This window comes from Melopsittacus undulatus, chromosome 7 (assembly GCF_012275295.1).
Source record: "Melopsittacus undulatus isolate bMelUnd1 chromosome 7, bMelUnd1.mat.Z, whole genome shotgun sequence".
Lineage (NCBI taxonomy): Eukaryota > Metazoa > Chordata > Aves > Psittaciformes > Psittaculidae > Melopsittacus > Melopsittacus undulatus.
The window spans coordinates 50,152,860-50,175,354 of record NC_047533.1 but is presented as its reverse complement, the minus strand read 5'-3'; the positions used below and the strand labels follow the sequence as shown (position 1 = coordinate 50,175,354).

The window sequence follows — 22,495 nt, the reverse complement described above, 5'->3', positions numbered from 1 at the left end:
GGAAAACAGTAAATACCGAACTCTCCCAGCAAAGGAGAGATGCTCCAAACTTACAGAGTTAAGGCAAAACTGGTGAACAAACACCGTACGTGGAGAGCTGCTCTGTTGACTGCCAACCTGAGACATAAGGCTGGAGAGTATGAGGTCAGGGATCAGCTTGGGGAGTGTGTGCAATCATAAAAGCTCTTTCTCAGAACATGCTACAGGTTGAGAATTTCCTTTACACCATTTATACAGCCTCAGGACTTAACCCATTGGGTTATGGTGGAGCCTTAGTGTTTTCTGAACTATGCCATAGTGCTTGAAGTGGATGGGATTTGTCCCCTTAAAAGATACAGTGCAGCCAGGAGATGGAGAGCTTCAGTGCTTTAGTTGGAAAGAACTGCTTAGAGTTACTGGGTAAATCAGCCTGTTGGGTTTGACACGCACCTTTCGTGGTGCACCTTCCAGGCATACCCATGTGCACTGCCCAGAACAAAACCTGCCCCATTTTCTTGTTCTATGCTTGTACAAAACGAGGAATGTTTCTTCCACCCTACAGCTTTGTGTCAGCTGCTGTGGAGAAAAAACCTGTCGTCCCCCCCCCTCCCCCAAACCCAGAGATGGGAACAGTCTGGGCAGTTCCCTGGGAAGGGCATTAAAGTCAGGGGGCAGGTGGGATGGAGCCTCCCTAGGGCAGGCAGCTCCCGTGGCCCTTGGGAAACCCTCCTGCAGCATTAGCAATGCTGCTACTGTTTTCCTGCCAGGGGCAGAAGGCAAAGCCAAAGTGTCTGGGAAGATCCCAGCTGTGCCTCGGAGGAAACAGCACTCCTTGCCTTGCATACAGCTCTGCTTGGTGGAGCTTCTGGGCTGGAGAAGGCAGTGGTCTCCAGAGTACCATGATGTGGGGAGGGCTGTGGGGCTGTTGCCCCCTGGCAACGGCCAACCTGGCATGTGAGTAGCTGGGTCTGGTCATGGCTGGGTACAGCCTGCCTGGGCTCTGCAAAGCAAAAGGCAACTTAAATCAAAACCCAAAACAAGCCCTAGAAAGCAACAGTAAAACCCAGGTAAGCCGTGCCTTGTAGGCACTGCCATCCAACTGAGTGGGATTTGGTGGGAGTATGGTGAAGGCAGAGGACAGTGGAGGCATTTTGGGGGGTTTAAGGAGGAAGGAAGGGTAAGGTCTGGAAGCAAGCAGCCTCAGCCTTAACAGAGAGACCCTAGGAGGCACACTGGGACACGTTCCCCAGGGATGAGGAGGTTCCCAACATCCCTCCTGATGCTACCCTTGCCCCCCACCCTGTTGCTTGTGTGAGCAGACGGGTGACCGCTGGCCGGCATGGAGCTCCCCACCCTGCATATTGTGTATCCCTAAGGATGGGAGCGTCTTGGGGGCGTGCAGGGTGTCAGCCCCTCGAGGACGGTGCAGGGACGAGAGCTCCAGGGGTGTAGCGGGGTCGGTCCAGCGCGGCCCCGGCTCCCGGGAGGGCTGTGTGTGCGAGTGAGTGCTTGTGCGTGTGCACCAGCATCCCCGTGCGGGTGTGTGCGCCCGCGGGTGTGCGCGCAGGGGGCGCGGGCGGGGGAGGCGAAAGGGGCCGGTTCTGCAGCGGGTGGCTCCCAGCCTCCCCCGCCCCCTTCCCTCTGGGTCCGCTCCTTGCTCCGGCTCGCATTCTATCGCAGGCGGCCAGCGCAGCCCCCGCTCCCAGACCCGGCCCCGGCCCCCGCCCGCCCCCGGGGTGGAGGCAGCAGCGCCGCGCCGAGCAGCTCTCGGGAAGAAGACAGCGCTCCGCCGGGCTCCGCGCCCCTCCGCGCCCCTCCGCGGGGCCATGCAGCGCCCCTGCCCCCCCGCTGCCCCTCGCCCTGCCGCCCCCTGCGCAGCCTGAGCGCCTTGCGGGGGCTCCGCGCCCCTCCGCGCCCGGCGGTGGGACGGGGCTGGAGGAGGCACAGGCGGCACAGAGAAGCTCCTCGACTGCTGCGCGACTCCCCGCCTGCCCTGGCCATGGGGAAGGGGCTGGAGGGGACGGCGGCCCGCTGCGGGCTGGGACTGGGATACCTGCTGCAGACCGTGGTGCTCCCCGCCCTGGCCGTCCTGGGGGCCAGCCGCCCCGGCTCCGCGGCTCAAGGTAAGGCGGAGGGCGGATGAGAGGGAGCGGGGCACTCTCCGGCTGCGGGCTGAAAGGGCGAATTGGTGCCGTGATTTATTTTATACATTTCAGTTTTCTGTGTGTATATGTGCGAACGGCGCATTCCCTTTCATGCACTGCCCACGCCGGGCTCTGGGGTCCGCTGCCCCCTGCCTGGTGGGGTCCGTGGCTGCTCAGCCTGGCTGGGACAGGCGTTTTCCCGCACGTCGCCCTGAAGCGGGGTCCCGTGGCTGGCAGGGGCTGAGTGAGCCCCAGCGGCAGCCCTGGGGCGGGGTGCGGCGGGGGCCGGCAGGTGCGGAGCGAGTGTCCCTGCCGCTGCACAGCCGAGCCTCGGGCTCTGCAGGCCGGGGTCATTCGTGAGCCCCCATCGCCCCCACACCCTTCTTCTCGCCTCAAACCTTATGGATCCGAAGGGAGTTACCGTGTGCCTGCGTTTCTGCTTTGCTGTTTCCCTTTTTTCCTCCCTTGTCGGAGGGTCCTGGAGTACCCCTAGGTCCGTTTTCTCTCTAGACCATGTCTAAATTCCCTTTTTCCAAACGGCAGTGTCTTACTTCTCAGTGTGCGTTGAGCAATGTCTTGAGAGCATCACAAAGAGCCCAGGCTCTCCGTGTCACCCACCAGGCAGACAGCTACAGCAGGGGGCTGTTTCTCCTGCGAGCTGATACCTGATAAACTTTCTCGGTGCTTTTCTTCTCTCTTCCCAGGAGTTAGACCTAAAGTGGAAATGCGTGGCTTTTACTGAGCACTGGAGAGAGAGAGAGGTTGTTGCTGCATGTGGGCAGAGCTGTGTATAGCAAGGATGTGTGGGTTCATTAAAGCTCTTGGAAATCCTTGTTATCTGCTTAACAGGAGAAAGGAATTTTAGAAGCTGGATTTTTTTTTCCATATATGCGACCAAGAAATAATAATAAGCACCAAAGCTTTGGCTTGGAGTTGTTAGTATAATGCAAGTGGAAGCATGTTTGGTTTCCCACCCCATCATCTCTGTGGAGGGGCACTTTGAGTGGGCTGCACTGATCTGATCCTAGGCTCTCCCCAGCATTACCAAGTGCACTCACTCCTCTCCTGGCCTTGCTGCCAGGAGACCGGGGCTGGTTGCTCTGACTCCCCGTGCCCCTGGCAGGCTTTCGGGAGCTGCAGACTAGCTGCCGGTGGGCTGGGTGCTCCGTACATCATGTCTGTACATGTAACGGTGCTAATCCATCCTCGGTGTCACGTTCCCTTACCCATATCAAGTGTTTAAGGAAGATCAGAAATGTGGTTGTGAAAAGGTGGTAGGAGAGTGCACATATCCCTGATACATTGTGTCTTGTTTCTTCTGTGTCTTGCATGTCATCATTTCCTTTCACTGCTCCGTTTCATGTTCAAGACAGGGCAGGTCTGATGTTATGTATGTAAAGGTTTTAACAGTGGCATATGCATGTAGACCTAGATGTCAGTAGGTATATATCGCTCTGTGTAGATGCAGAGGAAATAGCCTCTTGGATAGTTGGATCTGGAGCAGAATAGGAGCCTGCCCAGTTGCCAGCAGGACACGAGTAATTCGCATGACAGATGGCCTGAGCAGGGAAGAGAGGACCCCCTGTGTTTGGCTGTTTCAGAGCCACAGGGCATACCTCACACTGTCAGAGGATTTCTCCCTTCCACATGTACCCTTCCTACATAGCACAGCTCAGGGTGGCAAATACCAGGAGGAGAGAGGAGCCAGGCCTCCTGTGCTGAGAGGGGCACAGGACATGGGTGTTCTCATCTGCCTAGAAGGGGATGAGACCTCTTCAGCAGCATTTCCTGTTGTGCTGTGTGTGATAAACTTTCACAGCCGAGTGGAAAATCCAGGGGATGTGGTTGGGATATCGTAATTCATCCTGGATTTATTTTTCCATGTGTACGTGTATTTTCATGTCCTGTTTGCTCGGACCAGGCATAGAATTTGGGTGCAGTCCTGGGTTTGGTGTCTTTCCCAGAGCTGAGGGATTTTGACTGGCGTTTGCCGTGGGGATCTTCACATGTGTGTGTGGCGCTTCAGCAAGGCAATGAATCAACAGTTTAACTATGCCCTCTTCAGGAAGTTTTCTCATCGTATAGCACTGGGCAAAGTTTTTCGTCTGCTTTATTTATACATTTCCAAAAATGCATTAACATTAAAATGATTCTTACCCAACCTCTTTTTCCAAAGTCCATTTTGTCTGTCTCTTTCAAAACAGAAATACCCTTCTGGTCTTTTCAGTTGCATTCCTTTGAGAGCAATAGAAACAGGACACATGGAAGTTACACTTCAGCTGATCTTGGTTGTCTGATTTCAGTGGGTCTGGAATCAACTGACTTGTTTTTTAATTGTTTGTGTGTATTTGTGGTACCTTGAAAAAAAAAGCCCTTAAAAGTGGTGTTTTCATACAGCAAACACACAGTTATGATTTAGAAAGGGGAAAAGGGAAGAGAAAGAGGGCAGGTTCCAGTACTTGTTCCTACTACTGTTTCTTATTTTGCTTTTCTTCTCTGTTCCCCAACTATCTTTATCTTTTGAAGCAGGCTAAGGTGGCTGTGAGCATTGCTGGAGCTTCTGCTTTTATGTCTTCCTTTTCCATTTCCTCATGGAAAAGAAATCTATTAACTGAATAGTTGTTGATGGACCAACCCCCACACTCCCTGGCACAGAGATTAATATCACTGCATCTCGGGATCCTCCTGTGAGCTTCTCAGCAGAGCTAAATACGCTTTTTGTTTTATTAGCATTTCATATCTTCTTATCTGAAGTTGTCTAAGTATTTTTTCACTGTTATCAGGAGAGAACAGGAAATGGCCACAGTGATGGAGACAGCCCTTAATTCTCAAAGCAGTGCGAATGGGGCCAGAGTGATAATCAGGCCAGAATCAACTCTGATCTGGCATTCACTGCATTTACTATACCTCTGTGATAACCTACATCAAATTCAAATGTCCCAGACTGTGAGAAACACAGCAACTATCCCTGGACCCAAACACATCCCCCAGCCATCTATAAGAGCAACTTTTTGTTTTGGTTATTCAATCATCAGAGACTGAGTTTCAGTAGGGAAGCACTACTCTCTCCTTTTCCTTCTCCTTCCCCTCCTCCTGTCCCCTCCTGCCCTCCCCCCCCCCCCCTCCCCCCCCACCCCCCCCCCCCCCCTCATATCTTTGGGAATTAAAAGTGTTTGAAGAATTTATCCTGTGGCCCCCACCTTTTTGGGGTGTAGGTAGGATGAAAGGGAGGGTCAGGCTATATATCTGTACTGACCAGTGTGTTTCAGACAGCTTTATGGGCTAATAATGATAGTACAGGAGATGGATAGGAAAGCTAAAGGGACTACATATTGATGAATTTTTATTTCAGTTGTTCCTTTACAACAAAAGAGTACATTTATTTTTTTTATGCCTAACCCCTCAAACCTAATTAAATCAAAGTGATAATTTAAAAAGAAAACTGTAAAAGAGCCATATGTGCAGATATTTGTCTTGCCCCAGTGCAGTCTGTATTAGCAGCAGCAGCAGTTTGAAGATGCTTAGTGCGGAAAAAGTGAAATATAACATGTGAATGTACTAACCTTTTGGGATGCTCTACTTAATTGAATACCTAAACACATCTCATTGAAAAAAGGGGGGAGAAGGACTTAATTATCTTGATGCTTCAGTGGACTGCTGGTATTTGATCATGTAGGTGTAATAAATAGTATATGTGTTAGTGAAATGAGGGCCAAGTTGTATTTTGCTGGGAATGGATAAGCCCCTTTGGAACATTAGTTTGTTTTAAAGTGATGTGCTCTGGCAGATTTCAGTGATGTTAATAAGTTTGGGCTGGATGTGGTAGCCAAGACTGGCCCTGAGTAGTATTTTAGTATTGCAGTTGTCAGCGCTGAAAGCAAAGTAGCCACTGTCTTTCCTTTGCTGACTGAGGTGCAGTTTAAGTAGGATTAAAATGAAGTGGATGGATCTGTTTGCGGAGGAGGGATTCCTCTCTGGGAACATGAGTTAGAATCTGGGCTCTTCTTCCTCTGGCTCCAGCAACTGATTGTAAGTTATGAAAAAAGTATATACATCAAATACAGCCCCCTTCTGATAGCTTCTCAGCATTACTGTCAGTGTCATTTCTTCTGTACGGTAACAATGCCTGAGTGTAGCTAAATGTTTCCACAATTACTGCGCATATTTACACTTAATAGTTTTATGTGGATCATACATCACACAACTTTTTTCTTTCTTTCTTTTCTTTTTGTTTTGGTAATGGTCTCAAACCGTGATTATCCATGATGTCTTGGGACTAGCTTTGTATGTGCCATCCAAATTCAGAAACAGGAAACGGCATTAACCATATTAAAAAGATTTTCCTAATTTAATTTTCCAAATACAGTACGTCTGAAAGCAGGAATACACTCTGTGCCAAGGCCAGGCAAATCAGTTCCATAGCTGGTCTGTGCAGCAAGAGAGGAGAAAATGTGGATTATATTTATTAGACATTTACAAGTAAATATGTTGTTTTTTGTGCAAGCTAGAGTGAGGTACTGAGGTGCAGTCTGTCCGGTTCAACTGAACGGGATGTAAAGCAGCACCTTTAGGAGGTGAGAAGAGCCCAGGCTGACTAGGACAACAGTTATTTCCATACAGTAATACAGTAAATGACCAGGGGTTTGTGTTTATGTAAAATACAAAGGAGAGCTGTACTTCGAAAAGTGAAGCTACATTTGTTTTGTGCTGCCAGCCAAGTAATCTTGTTTCAGGTAATCTGTTTCATAGTGAATGGATATTTTTGTTGCTTTCTGGTGTCTTTCCAGATTTTAAATCATTGGGTTTTCAAGAACCAGTTATGTGTTCTTTTTCTGGAAAAAGGCACGAAAGTTGCTTTTGCAGCTTATCAGAAAACTATGTTTTAACTGCTGTTGCAAAGGAGAATTCCTACGTGAATTTGCATTGCTCAAAGTAGTGAACAGTTTGCTGTGATTTAGTCAGAAGATTTGACTCAGTGCAAGTCTCAAATATTCAGATCATTGGCTTGTCATTGAAAATACATCACTGGAAGCTGTCTGTGGAATAGAAGTTAATTTAATCATGGGTGCTCTGCCCATGCAATATGTTCCATATAACTATCTCTATGTCACTGTGGGGAAAAAATGGCATTCCCTTTCATGTTCCCTCTTTCCTCCCTTTCCAGTGGGGAGAGAGTTGTGCTGGTTTGTGAACATCTTGTTAGCCACCCAGTGGAGGCATTCAAGTTTAGCAGGCAGCGATCTTGGTATCGGTGCCAATAAAGCAGTAATTACATCGCCTGTCATTTTCATTAGCTGCCTTAGCTTTCATGTTCGACTTGGAGGTATAAAGCAGCGCAAGCTTTTAATGGCTAAATCAAGGATTAAAAGGGAGCAGTAAGAGACGAGCAGTGTTTTTCCAGTTGGCTACAACCTCTATCAACACAGAGGCAGAATGTTGTTGTGCAGAGGCACAATTCAGTACTAACTGCTTCCAAGGACTGAAGGGATGGTGGTGTTTTAAGTGATTTATTGCTTGTGCTTGTTACAACCCATTCTCAGGAGCAGGCTCCCCTGGATCTTTCCATCATAACATTATCCAAGAGGTGATCTGAAGGAAATGGTATTAAGTCTTCTAGGAGGCAAACTGTATCCAAAGAAAGACTTAATTTGCATCATTTGTAAGCAAGCATTTAAAATTATGCTGAAAGGGAAGTGGTTATAATGAAGCTCATGTTGAACAAATAGTAACAGCAACATTCCCCTTAATTTTGCATGTACTTTGTTTCCCTTCGTTTAATTTAATGAAGGCATATACAGATACTCCAAGCTCCAGTGTTGTGGTGGGGACATGATTTATTTACTATTGTCATTGGTTTTGTGATAGCTCTGCTTAAAATTTTGCAGAGCATCAGTCATGGTTTTTGTATGTGGATTTGTCTTTCTTGGGTAAGGGTATAGCCTAAAACTGACTGTAAGGCATGGATGTGCATGCTAGCTGGAGAAGGTGAAAGCAAGCCCCAGACTGTAGTTGCATGCCAGTTGCTTTCCTTGAGGCTGCCTCTGCTCATACAAACAGCACACATAGGTAAGGAAACGAGGAGTCAGAGCAGTGGGCAAGGGCTGCCAGAGGTTTCCCCAGCTTTCAGTAACCTCAGAAGTGCTTGTGTACAGCTCTTTCTGTAGGCAGTCATCATTAGAACAGCTCCCTGCTTGCTTTTATAACTCCATCAAAAATCACATGTATGTTAAACAGGAAACATGCGATTTCCTCCTCATTCATTGAATGCCAGTTTTTGGGGAGTCCCTTTATAGCCTGGCACATTATTATTTAAAAGTCTGGGCCAGGGCAGAAAAACTTCATGCAAAGACATTTTCACTTAAAAATAGCCCTTTTGTCAACATGGAAAATTTTGGGGCAAACAGAAAACAAAAATAGTGACCTGTTTGTTTATTTGATGGGGGGAGGTTGAAAAATCAACAAACAAAATCCAAGAAATCTTAATCAAAATGGGAAAATATGCAGTTCTTTTCATGGAAAGGTCAATATTTACCTCACTGGCCAAACTCTTTCTGCTTATGCTCTCTGCAAATCTCTAGACATTCAGTGAAAATGAGAAAGTTAAAAGTTGTAAAATCTTCCAACAATAACAGCTTTCTTTTCTATTTACATTTTTTCATATATTTCAACCGGCTTAGTGAAAAACCTCACTTACAGTCCTGGCTAAGAGCTGGTTAAGGCATATATTGACAGCACTTTCTAGGTTTCACTTTCTTTTATTAAATCACATTGATACTACCATGATAGAGATTGCAATAGAGACCCCAAATTCTCAGTGGTGCCAGACATGCTGTTAATGCCCCCATGGAAAGGCAGGCAGTGCTGGATTTCAGTGGGCACCTTTGCTGTTCCCAAAAGCAAGCAGTGCTGCTCCAGCTTGCATGAGAGTGAAATAATCCCATCGAGGCAGTGATGTCCCCTGTGTCAGTATGGGATGATGCAGTGCATCAGCACCTCCTCAGATTCCCGCTTTCCTTTGTTATGGGTCCTGCATAGGCAGGACAGGAAGAGGCAGCCAAAAAGCTGCGTGTGCTTGCCCTCCCATGGGGGACATCTGCAGTTGTGTCTTTAGGATAGATTTGCTACAAGTTTGCGTTGCTGGAGACAATAGGAGTTTCTTATTTGTCATGTTGCATTAGTTATTGAATCTTTAATACATGTTGCTGGCTTGGGAGGACAGCTGTATTTATGTCTGTTTGGTGGAGAGACACAAGGGGGATTGCTTTAGGATGCAGAACAAATGTGTCAGGAAGCCAAAATGTGAACTTGAGGCATCTGAGTGTCCAAGAGTCTGGTGCTTTGGCCCATTCTCCTCATCTGACAAGCCCAAAGATGGATGCTACAGGGGGAATGCTACTTTGAAGGCTCCTGGGTGCCTTCCTGCCTTCCCAAATGTCGAATTTGTTGGGTCTCACTAATGGTTTTCTTTTTATATCTGCTGGTATCTAGAAATATGTGTAAAAGATGAAGGGCAAACCCATATGTATGCTGTTGCTCAGAAACAGGGATGCTTCTTGCAAGCTCTGACTTCATAGTGGCAGGTGGTTTGGGAGGATTTGCTTCACTGAGTGAGATCTACAGTGTTATCCCAGATTTGGAAGGAGCAAGAACAGATCCAGTGAATGACTGCAGCACTGTTGTAAATGGAATGAGGATCACTGCCTTGGGCTGTTTTGTTTTGTTTGGGTTTAATCTGCAGTTCAGGACTATCTTACTCAAGTGTACTTCATTCATCTGAATGAACAACTTAGACTCCAAAGGACCCTGTTGCTTTATGAGTCATAAAAGCTATGAGGTTGCCCAGGCAATTGGATCGGTATCTTTTTTTCTCCTGTTGAGGTAACATTATCAACACTAATGCTAAGGAGCTCGGATAGGTTTTACTGGCCTGGCAACAGCTGAGCATTTTCTTGTTAGGTAGCTGCTGCCAATCCCTTTTTAGTTATTTTCAAGAAGTAAAGTAGCTTTATTTCTTAGTCTCATATTGAGTGAGAGGTTGAAGTGTTAAGCTCTGTGGATTAACGGTGTATCCTTTGAGAAAAAGGAAAGCTTGTGTTTTTCTTGGTCTCCTGAGTGCTGGATGCAATTGTTTGAGAAATCTTGAATTTCATCAGCTAGATAGAAGGAAACATGCAAGTAAGCCTTGAATGATCTGTCAAAAGATGTTGACTCTATTGCAGCCGTTTTGGAAACTTGTTTGAACTGATAGTTGCTCCCCAGGCATTTCTTTGCTTGAATTTAGTGCATTTCACATCAGGCAGTGATGTGAAATAAACCAGAAGATTATTAGTAATTCAGAGTTTCTTGGAGAGCTATACTCCAATTATAAATTTGCTAAAATGACAGCTGGAACATAAATTGCTGCACTTGTATGATATGGTGTATTTATTTATTGTCTTATCCAGTCCCAACATATGTGTTTATACTGTAAAGTTTACATAGTGAGTGAAAATAATAATATGGTCTCAATGAATGATGTTAATTGCAGTTCAGTCATACCTAAATCAAGTAATAAGAAGTGGGACAGAGTAGCAAGCAAGACTAATCCTGTTGTTATGTGCATTGGATTTACCTACACTGACTACAGCACAGGTAATTACTGGGAATAATTCAGAGTACAGACATGCACACTGCCTTAGTCTGAATAAATTAACTCTTTCATTAATGTATCTCCTAGTTTTGCCAGTTGCTCAGGGAGTTAGTGCAGATGTATTATCTTACCTTTCCCTATAACATCAACAACTTCAGGTGTCCACCTGGTTGCTCTGCAGCTCTACGTGTATGAAAGAAGAGTGGCCGTAACAAGCAGTGAATAGCCAGGGCTAGCAGGGTAATGGTGCAGTGTTCAAACTGAAATTTCAGGTTGTCTGCAGTCAGATAAGACTAAAGAGAAATCTCTGCTCTTTGAGTTTTAGGTTTTTGGGTTTTTTTTGGTTTTTTTTTTTTTTTTTTTTTTTACTTCAGGATTAGGGCAAAACTAAGTGGTGTTCTCAACTAGAAGATAAAGTTTCCCCTGTTAAACCAGACCATTTCGTGTCTGAAAAATGAGAGTTGACCATGGGAGCTAGAAGTCTGCCTGGTTAAGGAATGGGGCTATAATTAAATGATGGAGAATGTGCCTTTGTACTGGTGTCTTTCACTGAAAATCTCACTGAATTGTCTTTTGAAATACCAGTATTCCTTGCTCTAGCTTTTTGGCCCCAAAGCTACACTAGTTTTTGGCAAGTCATCATCCCCATTACGAATTCCTTTCATGCAGATGTTGCAAATGTAGCTTTAGGGACTTCCTTTCTGCTTCCTCACCAGTTTCTGAAGGTGAGAGCAACTTTTTTGGTCTCTTGTTCAATAAAATGCAGCAGTCTTATACAGCACATCTGTGCTGGGACAAACATGAGTGCTGGTTTGCCTTCTCCTCATGTAAACTAGCTGTGCTGTAGCAAATTCCTAATTCCTTAGTTCCTAAGTAACTAGAAAGTTTGCAGTTAGGAAGTTCAGTACTGCGACCTATCAATTTACTATCAGTTTCCCTTTGTTTTTTTAAATCACCAGTGCTTGTACCAAGGATATACTTACACTGTCTTACCTTGTATACAAGGCCAGGTTATGACCATCAACAAATATAGCTCCATCAATTTCAAATTCAGAGGATGTCAGAAGCTTATCTGGTTCTGTGTTAAAAATAGGTTGACATGGTTGAGTGAGATTCTAGGCTGGACAGACCTTGATCTCACTGTTCTGTTGTTTTGCTTTTTTTCCTATTAAGTTTTTTTGTGTTTTCTCTTTTGTTTAACTAAATAATTTGAGTAACTTAGAGGCTTTCTATTTCTGTTTCATGTAGCGATGTGGCTCCTTCCTGTAGAGGGGTTAACACCATGACTCACTGGAAGTCATGCTGGTGAGATTCTTCCAGTAGGTGTTTTTTCTCATAGGTTTTGTCATGTTATTTCAGATGAGAACACTGACAGGCAAATGTCACCGACTGTAGGCAGATATCCACGTAAATATCTATTACACACAAATGTGTGGCAATTTCCTGCCTTGGCAATCAGTCAGTTTTGAACTAAAGACCTCTACTATTAAAAGCCTGGGCTTTGAAGACTTCAGTCAGAAATGCAACCTAGTAGCTCGTAACAAAAGCAGTTATTATCCTGGTTCAGGCAGTAGAATGAGAAATGTCATATGCCTTTCCTGAGTACAGGAAAAGACAAAATTGTTTAGCTCCTGCTAGCTTTTGTCCTTTGCTTGTCCTGCACTATTTTGTATGGTGGGTTTTTGTTTTTTTTTTTCCTCTTCTAAATGTTATATATTAATTCTTTGTACCAAATACAGCTATTAGATAAAACCTTCCAAATCTAAAAAAAAAGAAAATCCTAATCTACTTACTTGCTTTATAAGCAATTCTGTCATTTTGTGCTATCTAGAAGAAAGTCTTCAATTTGCATTTATAAGAAATGTTTTCAGAGAAAATCAAATTAAAATGACAAAGTGACGTTGTGTGGACTATTCATCTTCTGTATTTTACTGATGAGCTTATTTTCTGAATACTTGGTTTCATTGCAAAGATCCTTTCTTATAGGGAAATTAATTGATGGCAGTACCTAGATCAGATTTTGCTTTTTGTCTGATTAGTTTCATGAGGTTGCTTGGGATTTACTCACTGGAGGATGACAAGGAAAGTTCAGTCTTTTGTCTTTAAAGTTTTATGTCCATTAGTTACCAATGAGGAACACATATTTTGCTCATGGAGGCCAGGCTGAGGTTAAGTTGGTTTTAAAGATAACAGTAGATTCCAGCGTCCTTGCATTTGTTTTGTATTTGGTGACAGTCACTAAATCAGAGGAAGGAATGTTCAAACAACACACTTGAGGGAAAGCGATTTTTATAGAAAGGGCCCATTCCTGCTAATAGCCAGTAACTGCACATAACCCCACTGACATTAAAAGTCCATTAGCAAAGCCCAGTTTAAACACCAGCTGATGCTATGTCAGCTAAATGTACATTGGAATTTTTCATGTAACACAGCAATAGCACTTCTGTAATTTCTCTAAAACTATGTACGTTAAGGAAAAGCAAATGTCATCTGATAGTAGTAAGATGAAGAGTTCATATTGAAGTAGGGAGGATTGTAATCAAACTGAAGTTACCATCTGGTTGCATTAACAAGAGAAGCAGGGAGTGTCAGGTTTCTGAATTAAAGCTAGATTAACAAATCCAGTGTACAGGCTTCTGAAACACAGGATAAGCACAGAGCTGCTTATCTGCTTGGTTCTTTATTGTTAAATATATTACGACCTTGTTTAAGAAAAGTTTCTGCTGAAGTCATTAAGATGCTTTGTTATGTGGAGCACTAGGTTGCCACGGGAAAAAGAAAAAAAGGTTATTTGCTGGCTATTTAGGAAATACATCTCATTGCAGCAGCATGAGAACATTTTAACTTGTCAAGATAGTGTTTGTATGCTTATGGACTTAAGTTCTAGTTAACCACTGGTTCAGGAAATAGAAACTACCCATCTCAGTGGATCAAAAAGAATGCTGAGAAATAGGTTGAAAAAATAGTGTGTGGTAAAGAGGAGTGTGACAGGGAATGAACTTGTTATTCATCTTCAAAAGCAACCATCAGACTGAGGTCCCAGTACTGTGGTCTTGGGACCCACTGAAGCAGACTGTAGCACCCAGTTTGGCAGTCAGTCCAATTCTAAGACACTTTGAAGTCTATTTTGAAAATAGATCTTGTGCTATAAAGCCATTTTGGAGACAGGCGAAGGGTTGCTTAGGAAGTTAATGTGAGAGCTGGAAACAGAGGAATAATTAGCCGCTTACTGACACGCTCCCAAGTATGGCTAAGTATAACTGTAACCTCCCCTGCCTCCTCTTTGCAGTTATCCATCCATTAGTGAAACTTTGTATAAGTACTGACAGAAGGAGAGCCTGAATGCCTGATGTAAGTAGACATACCACTGCAAAAATCCTGTGAACACATCTGGAGCGCTCACTTAAACTCTTAACAAACTGTGTTAGTAGCGCAAAACTCTTGAATGTGTTATGAGGGTGAACTTGAATTCTTTTGTCTTGCCAAGTTGAAGGAGTTGACATCAGTAGAATGGATCCTGTGTTTGGGAACCACAGAGTTTAAGGAGAGTGATTCAATTGCATTTTTTTTTTCCCCCTTCTGGAACATAACATGTAAACATATTACTGAAATAAAGCCTGGTTTTAATTACAAGCAGTAACTTTTTCATGTTGACAGATTTTCACATGGAAAGCTTTATTGAAAATTGAGAGAAGACCTTTTTGCCATCATTAGTTCTTGCTGCTTAGTGCTTTTATCGAGTACAGTAAAATACCATTTGTAATTAATTCCAAACTTATATGGACATGTTTAATATAATTACCAAACAAAATCCTGTTTACTGACATATTGCTTGTGAAACTAGTCTGAATAATCTGGTCTCTGGCACTCATAAATCAGGCAGTAATAACAGCTGTAAATATTTCACAATATACTTAGAGTGCTTTGATTTTAATACTGAATCCACTTTTGAGTTTTAAGGATAAAACAGGTCAAAAATTACTTTTCTCATATGTGCTTTCCTAATCTGTTGCACTGTTTTGCCTAAAAGTTACTCAAGAAAAAATCATTATTGTATTAGATTATAAAAAAGTAAATATAGACATGGTCATGAGCTGGGAGAATTATGTAATTGAATTATGCAGGAGCTAACAAAATGATGCTGTTCACGTTGGCACAGAACAATTGCTCTAATATGGCTGTGAATATTTTTCATTGGAAAAGGCATTTCAGTGCCAATACTCTTTGTCTTTCTCAAAGTTTTACTCTTTTTATCTGACTGAATGTCTATTGTGTACTGAATGTATATTGTATACTAAGCCTGAAACACGTGCATAAAACTATTAAAAGCCGTTTGTTATGGCAGCTGATTTGGGTGCCCAAAAGGCTGTGAAAACTGAAGGTTTGGGGACCTGGGAGACTGTGTTCTGAAGCCCTCTTTCTGGGAAGGCTTTAAGCCTTTATTTAAATAGAAGGAGGGAGACCGAGAGTCTGTCTACCACAGAATATTTGGGGTTGCATGAAACTGCAAAAGCATCTTTGTGAATTAGAACTGTGCGTGTAGCTTGTCCAGTTCAGTGGAAGGCCTTGACATTTCAAGAAAGATTTATAGTCATCCCCCAAGTCATTTTCCCCTGTCCCAAACAAAGACCTTAAAAAAGCAGTTGGGTGAAACAAAACATTTTGCAATTTTTGTTTGCTCCGGAGTGTTCTTTAACCTCTAAAATAAACCATGAAATAAAGTAATCAAAGTGCTATTTTGAAAGTCAAATTTGAAAAATGTTCACTTTGGGGATTTTTTTTTTTTCAGTTGCATTCCCTCACAGAAGTTGGTATAAATTTTAAAATTTTATTGCCATTGTGCTCTCTAAAGAAATTATTAGTCTCCAAAACTGTGCCAGGCTCTCTTATGAATGCTGTCTCTTCTAAGCCATGAGCCTCACCCAGTGGAGGAAGATGAAGATCTGTAGCATAACTGGCACACTAAGATGCCAATAATATATTCTGCAGTTAGTTAAGGACAATAAGTGATTCCACGTGGTCACTTATGCAAATAAAAGCCCGTACCAAGCAACACATGGGATGTTCTGATTGTGTCACCTGTTGGTGATACTGACTTCAGCATGATTTTGCTAAAGTTTCTACTGTTATGGTATCTAGGCATTATAGAATTTGCTGGGCTTATACAAATAGATTTCTGACTCCCGAGTCATGAAAAGAGCTCTTACTTGACTAAAAAACAGTAAGGGCTTTCAACTGTATTTGCTTCTTTTTCTGTTTCTTCTTTATGCATATCAACAAGATCAGCCAGACTTTTGAAGTTCCTTATTTTGAGCCATGGACTTTAGCACTTTCATGGAAGTACATTAGTTGTGAATTGTATTTGCCACAGGGTCTGTAAGGTCAAAATTAATCTTAAGGCACTATTGATTACTTTTTTGTCAGCTACTGAAGTTTAGTTTTTTTGAGTAAAGTAACTTTTACCAACAGTGCAAAGTAAAAAATGTTGTATTGCTTGTTTTCTGAAATGGCAACTGAAAAACAAATACTGGACTGTTTATTATCACTTGTGCATACTGTAAAATAAATGTATCAGGGAAGGTTTTGTTAAAGGCAGATCTTAAAAGAAAACCATGTTCTTTAGTGATTAGATTTCATCTAACTTTGCCTTGTTTTTAGATGGTCAGTATAATAACATGTGCTGTCACTTGATACTTATGATCAAGTGTCCCTGTCAGCATCCTGTGAGCGCATACATGGCTATGATTTGCAAAGGTATTACTGTAAATTATACAGCAGGTTGTTGTCTCTAGAGAGATGACAAGGATTCCTGAATGCAATACTTTGATTTTTGGAAAGCAGAAGTACCAGTTCTTAGGCTTCTGTAGTGTGAGAACTTGCAATAAAGTGTGAATCAGTGCTTGAGAACATTGCAGTACATGAACAATATTAAATTGCTTTGTTATGCGTATGTGCAGCGTGCATCCAGAGACTGTCATTGGGAAGTTATTATTATATATAATTACCTAACCACAAGGAATTTCTGGACTGAAATAGCTTATGTAAGCCTACGTGTCTCCTTCCCACAAACCCAGCTTCAAGGCTCATGCAAGTCTCTTGCCAAGGAAATGTCTGGTTGACTGTAAAACATCATTTGGGAAGATGCACTTACCTGCAGGGGTAAAGACCTTACTGGATAATAGCCCTACCTTCAAAAGTCAGTTCTCCTGACTCATGTCCTGGGTTGTTTATCAGATGCTGGGGTTTTTCATATTAGGTGTGTTGATCTTTAGATTTCGGCTGCGCCATTATGTAATCGGGAGCAGGAGTCTTCCTCCAGGAGCCAAATTCATTAACGAGAATTTGTGCAACACTGAATTTTCATGACTTGAGGGCTAGCAGATTGGACTTGCGTGCGTGAAAACCCAGTAGTCACAGCAGTGCAGGTCTGGAATTTGAGAAGGCCCAAGGTGTTTTGATTAGTGAGGAAATGGATACCAGCTGGGTTTTTTTATGCTTATAAATATATGTAACTGTATTTAGGTGCACAGGTAAATTGTGTATGCCACTTAGCTCCATCTGTTCCTAATAAATTTCAGCCCAAAGGCTTGAAGTTTTGAAACTTCTGATCATTCTCAGATAGGTGAACTTTCTAAGTGGAAGAGCCGGCCTTCATAAAATGTGTTGCTAACTGAGCCTCTCATTTTGTGTAAACCAGCACAGCTTTCCTGAGGTCAGTGAGTGCCTCAGTTCTGCGCCACCCCGGGGTTGTTAAGCTATGACTTCTGTAAGACTCTGTTCATGGTGGAGAGATCTCTATCTCATCTGTTTGGATAGAAAAGAGTTCCATGATTCTAAGAACGCTTTTTAAAGAGTGGGAAAAAAGGAGCAGACATGGCAGAGTACATCAGAGAGAGATCCGGTGTTAACAAAAAGACTCTTTGCCATTAAAATGAGGAGGAAAATGTTTGTATCTTTACAAGATCTTGTCCCACTTAAGAGAGCCTAAGGAAGAGATAGGCATCTAGAATGGCAGTTATTGGGAAAATGCTGGTTTATGACTACAAGTTATTTTGGGATCTTTGTTTCTAAAATACTATTATTGTTGGAAGTTTTTGTAGTTGCCCACTAGCCCACCTGTGCAAAGACTTAACAATTAAAAAGAAAAGGTTGTATCTTCACATTGTCCCCGCTCTCTACAGATACTTGTTCTCAGAACGTCACTCTACTTCTGATCAAAACCTGAGATGAACTTTTCTCTGTAGGTCTTTGTACCATCACAGCCATTTTCCACTTTCGATCATCATAGGGGGTATTTACAAAAACAAAACTAAAACAGTTTACCTCATTGTCTTCCCTCAAAGCAGGCAATGAAAAATTTAAAGCATACAAAAATTGACCTTTTAGGATTAGCAGCTTCAAATGCTAATTAGCAAGAGTGCAAAAAAATAAGTTTATTTGGAGAATTAAGAGTTTTGAATATACTAAAGTTTTTATTTTTATTCCCAGATTGGTAAGACAAATACTTCACTGTATAAAGCAGTTGAAGCATCCTCTTCCTCCCAAAATACATGTTTATAAATAGAAGGTATAGACTAAACATTATTTTCTCTTGCATGAAAACTTGGGATGGGAACAAACTTTACTGTGGGATTCCAGGCTGGAGAAAGGCAGGAACAGAGTAGTATGTATTTACTAGCCACTTCAAACCCACAAGACAGGCAGAAATGCACACAGGCAGTCTGTTTAAAGGTTACCAAAGCATGTTACGCATGATGCTGCTCGGGGCAAGGAAGAGAAGATGATGGCAAAGTAACTGGTCTGTTCTGTTGGGACACCAGCGCACACAGTGGACTGGTCCTGCCTAGTGACCACGAGGGGCTATGCAGTCTCTACCAGCAGATGTCTATAGCTGAGTGGGCTGAATGTGGCCCTGACATAAAACAGGGGAAGCAGGAGAATTGCCAGCAGTGGATGCTCATAAAGAAACAGTTCAGAAATGTTTGAAGAGGCAAATGCTGCTCTGGGAAAGACTTCAGGATCCTTACTTCAGGCTGGAAAAGGAGTCTGTATGAGTTGAGGCAAACAGGGGAGGAGAACTGAACACTAGCGGAAAAGACATGAACTTAAGTGTTTTGTTTTTAACCAGGTTTGTGACCTGGTTTGGTTTGTTTCACATTAATGTGAGGCTGTTCCCTATTCACCTGAGGAATCTTGCAGAACTGGGAGGGGAGCACTTAGGATAATTTTCTGAATTGGTCCATCTAGCTACTAAATAAAAGATACCAGAAGGTCATTGTTATCTTTGAATGCAAGAGGAAACTGTAAAACCCAAAGACAACATAAAACAAGCTGTCAAAGTGGGGAATTTGGAGTGAAGAAGATGGAAAGTCTTGGTGAAAAGGCCATGGATCAGGCCCTTGGTTTTGTATGCTAATGCTGCTGCCAGGGCAGAGCCACATGTTGTCTGTGACTCTCCTGTTGGGATGCTGAGATAGCTAGAGTTTTGGTGTTCTTGCTGGGTGCACTAAACTGTAAATTACACAAAAGGAACTGACAAAGTGAATTTAAGCATTGTGTGCTTCATACCCATCGAAAAATGTCAAAATTTAAAGCATAAATGGGAGTACAGGCACAGTTCTGTAAAAATCCTTTCTCTTGTGAACAGGCCTATTAACCTTCAAAGTGTGACGATACTACTGCCAGTGTCTGTGTTTCAGTAATCCCATGTCTCTAATATGCAGCTTTGCAAGGTTATGGCCTAAAATGAGTAGTCCCATCAAAGTTTCCCAGCAGGATCAAGAACAGTCCCTTAGGAAGGAGTTCAGAGCAGGAATATAACTTCTCTGAAGAATTCTTAATCTAAACTCCCCACTGCATAAGTTCTCATCAAAGAAGTTTTGACGATGTCTATTGATTACAGGGGTTATTTTTTCCATATCTCAAAGAGTAAATCGAAAGGTCATTTTTTGTATTGGTGTGCAAGGAGTTTTATTGATTCTCTTTTATAAGCCATTAATGAAATCTATAGAAGCCTAACAAGATTGTATAGTTAACCTTGGCGAGATTGCCTGGTCTTTTAACATGTGCAGAAAAGGAAAAATACGATGTTCCATTTTGGCGGGTTAAATTATGTGGGAGCAAGTGTATTTTATAGAATCAAATACCTCTTAGCACAGAAAGAGAGCATGATGTATCTATACTAACCCATTAACTCCAAAATGTGCTTAGCAGAGACTTTTTTTGGAATACTTTGTTTTCCTGCCTAATGGCACCACATATTTATCACTGTGAAAACAAGCAGGGAAGTCAATCACTCACTATGCGTGCCAGAAATGCCTTCCATAGTCACAATGGTGGTATGTCAAGAGTCTGTCCCACTTGAAAAGAACAGGCAGGATTTATCCTGGAAATGTACCAAAATGGACCAATCTGTCTCAAAAATATGAAGCTGGGATCAATTTTGCAAAGTTAAAATAAACAGTAGTCACACTTGACCCAGTATATTATGCTAACAGAGGAAGAAATGTAAAGAGCTGTGGGTATCTATGGATTTGGCTTGGTACACACTAAACATGATACATTGGATTAAAAAATTACCCACCAGCTTAAAAGCTATTCATAATAAAATTTGGGAAGAATTTTCAGTGTATGATTTCATTTCAGATTATTTTCTTAAACATATTTTCTTTTTATACCACTTAAATTAATGAAGACCATCTTGGCTATGAAGTACAAAGCTAATGCCCCCTGAGAAAGGATGCCTTTGCATAGGGGAAGCTCAGAAGCCTTTGAGTGAATGTCACATATTTTTATTTGCAGTAGGAAAAACATATTGGAGAGAGGCAAGTATAATTATCTCCATTTTTAGATGGAAACCAGAAGAGCAGGAGGCAGACTGGGTAGCAAACAGACACAGGAATTCCCCTCTGGTGGGCTCACAGAAAACATGGAAGTAATTTGTGGCATGAAAATGTCTGGTGTTGCTGTTTCCATCAAAAGGCTATGGAGAAAGTAGGAAGCAGGCCCTGAGTTTTTACACCACAGTTTGAACTTGGCTTCAGTGGGTGACCAGCAAGCTGTGGGTACAGACAAAATTAGGAGTGGGGCTCCTGATCCTGGTTTTTGGCTCTGCAGACCTTTGGTGAGAAGCGTCTGGCTGCAAAAGTCCAGCTGGAGGAGCCCTGTCCTGCAGAGCCATTTGTCCTGCTTTGCCAGTGTCTCAGAGGGGTAGCCATCTATGGCTTGCTCAGTGCCATGTGATTATGAATGAGTTTGTGTGATTTTAATGACACCCCTCACATGGGTTTTCTGTTACTCACTGTGTTCTGCTGACAGACAGGGTACGCCACAAAGTGACCACACACTAGCTGTGTAATATGCAGAGTTTATTAAACTAGCACACTAAAGTGAATTAGGTAAATATCTCTCTCTGTATGTAGTGAATAAGTACAATAAGGCAAATTAGAGATGTAGGTATATAAGTAAAGTACCAAAGGAAGTTAGCAATGCATTAGATCATTACTGTATAGAGAGAATAGGGATTAAGATGAAATACATCATCAGTTACCACTGAATCATAATCCAGGCCCACACTTTCAGCTGGGAAGCCCCATTGCAGCCCATGCCAGGAGTCTCAGGTAATTGGGATAATTCCTATGCGGTGTGTCCATGCATAGGTGAGGCTTCTCTCATGGCCAGAAGAGGGTCCCGCTTTTATACCCTTATCAAAACAACTAGCTTTATGCCAGATCTCGAATTGTTTACTCATGCAGTTTCTCATGGTCTCACCTTTGTGCGCTCTGGCAGCACTGTCCAGACACCCAAGTGCGGCCAAATATGAAGGTCATAGAACAACTGCACACCCATGTTTTCCTGCCTCTTTCCAACAGTCACGAGGAGCACAAACATATATACTCTGCTAAATACACTGTGGCAAACAACATCCTTTGTTATGGTTCTCAGTCATGAGAGGGAATCAACTCCCAGCTAGGTTCCCATCCATTACACACTGCCCTTGTAAAAAACTCTTTGTTTTCCACACTGGATGGACAGCCTTCCCAGAGTATTTCCAAGACCATCTAGCAGTGAAGGTGTGGGGATGCAGGTTTACCACTGACTGCCCTGTGTTCCAGGGAGCCGTGCTCGAGTGGGTGATTGTGTTGGGTTTTTCATGAAGGAGCCATGCAGCAATGCTGCATGCTTCAAATCTGAAGAGGTGGAAGTCCCTCAGGGTCTTGGTGCAGTTACTGAAGTAACTGAAGTTACTGAAGTGCCCTCACTTCACCCTTTCGTTAGGCACCAGTTTTATTTTAGGAGGGTGGAATGGGCTGGAAATGGTTATCTGGAGTTGTTGGAGGGGCATCAAGTAGTGGGTCAAGACTTTGCCTTTGCCCAGAGTGTGAATGGCTCTGTATCTCAGTCTGGAGCTCCACTCTTCAGAGATCTGCAAAATCAGGCTGTAAAGAGATATATCCCACAACACAGAAGCAGTCTTCATCTATGCTCTTGCACTTCTGTTGGTTGTCATGAAACTGAGGGCTAGATGTTGCTGCATTTCTCAGCTCATGAAACACGTACAGGTTTGCATTTTTTATATGTCACAGTATGTGTTCTATTACTGGTTTGGATTTTGAGTAATGACCATTCAGGCTCTGGCATTTATGAAATTATGTCTGTACTGGAGATCTGCAGTACATTAGCCTCTCTTTATTTCCTCCTTTGGAAGATGTATCTGGAGAATCCATTGGTTGGGTCTCCCTGG

At 42.9% G+C, this 22,495-nt stretch overlaps 1 protein-coding gene across 1 annotated transcript in view; it reads left to right on the top strand.

Annotated features, from left to right (window-relative positions):
* The first annotated feature begins 1,978 nt into the window (after positions 1–1,978).
* The window catches only part of UNC5C (unc-5 netrin receptor C), a 247,391-nt gene continuing 226,874 nt past the window's right edge, over positions 1,979–22,495 (top strand). Inside the window, exon 1 of the mRNA XM_031048503.2 lies at positions 1,979–2,102. Within this exon, the coding sequence (XP_030904363.2) occupies positions 1,979–2,102 (124 nt within the window). The remainder of the gene's footprint in view (positions 2,103–22,495) is intronic.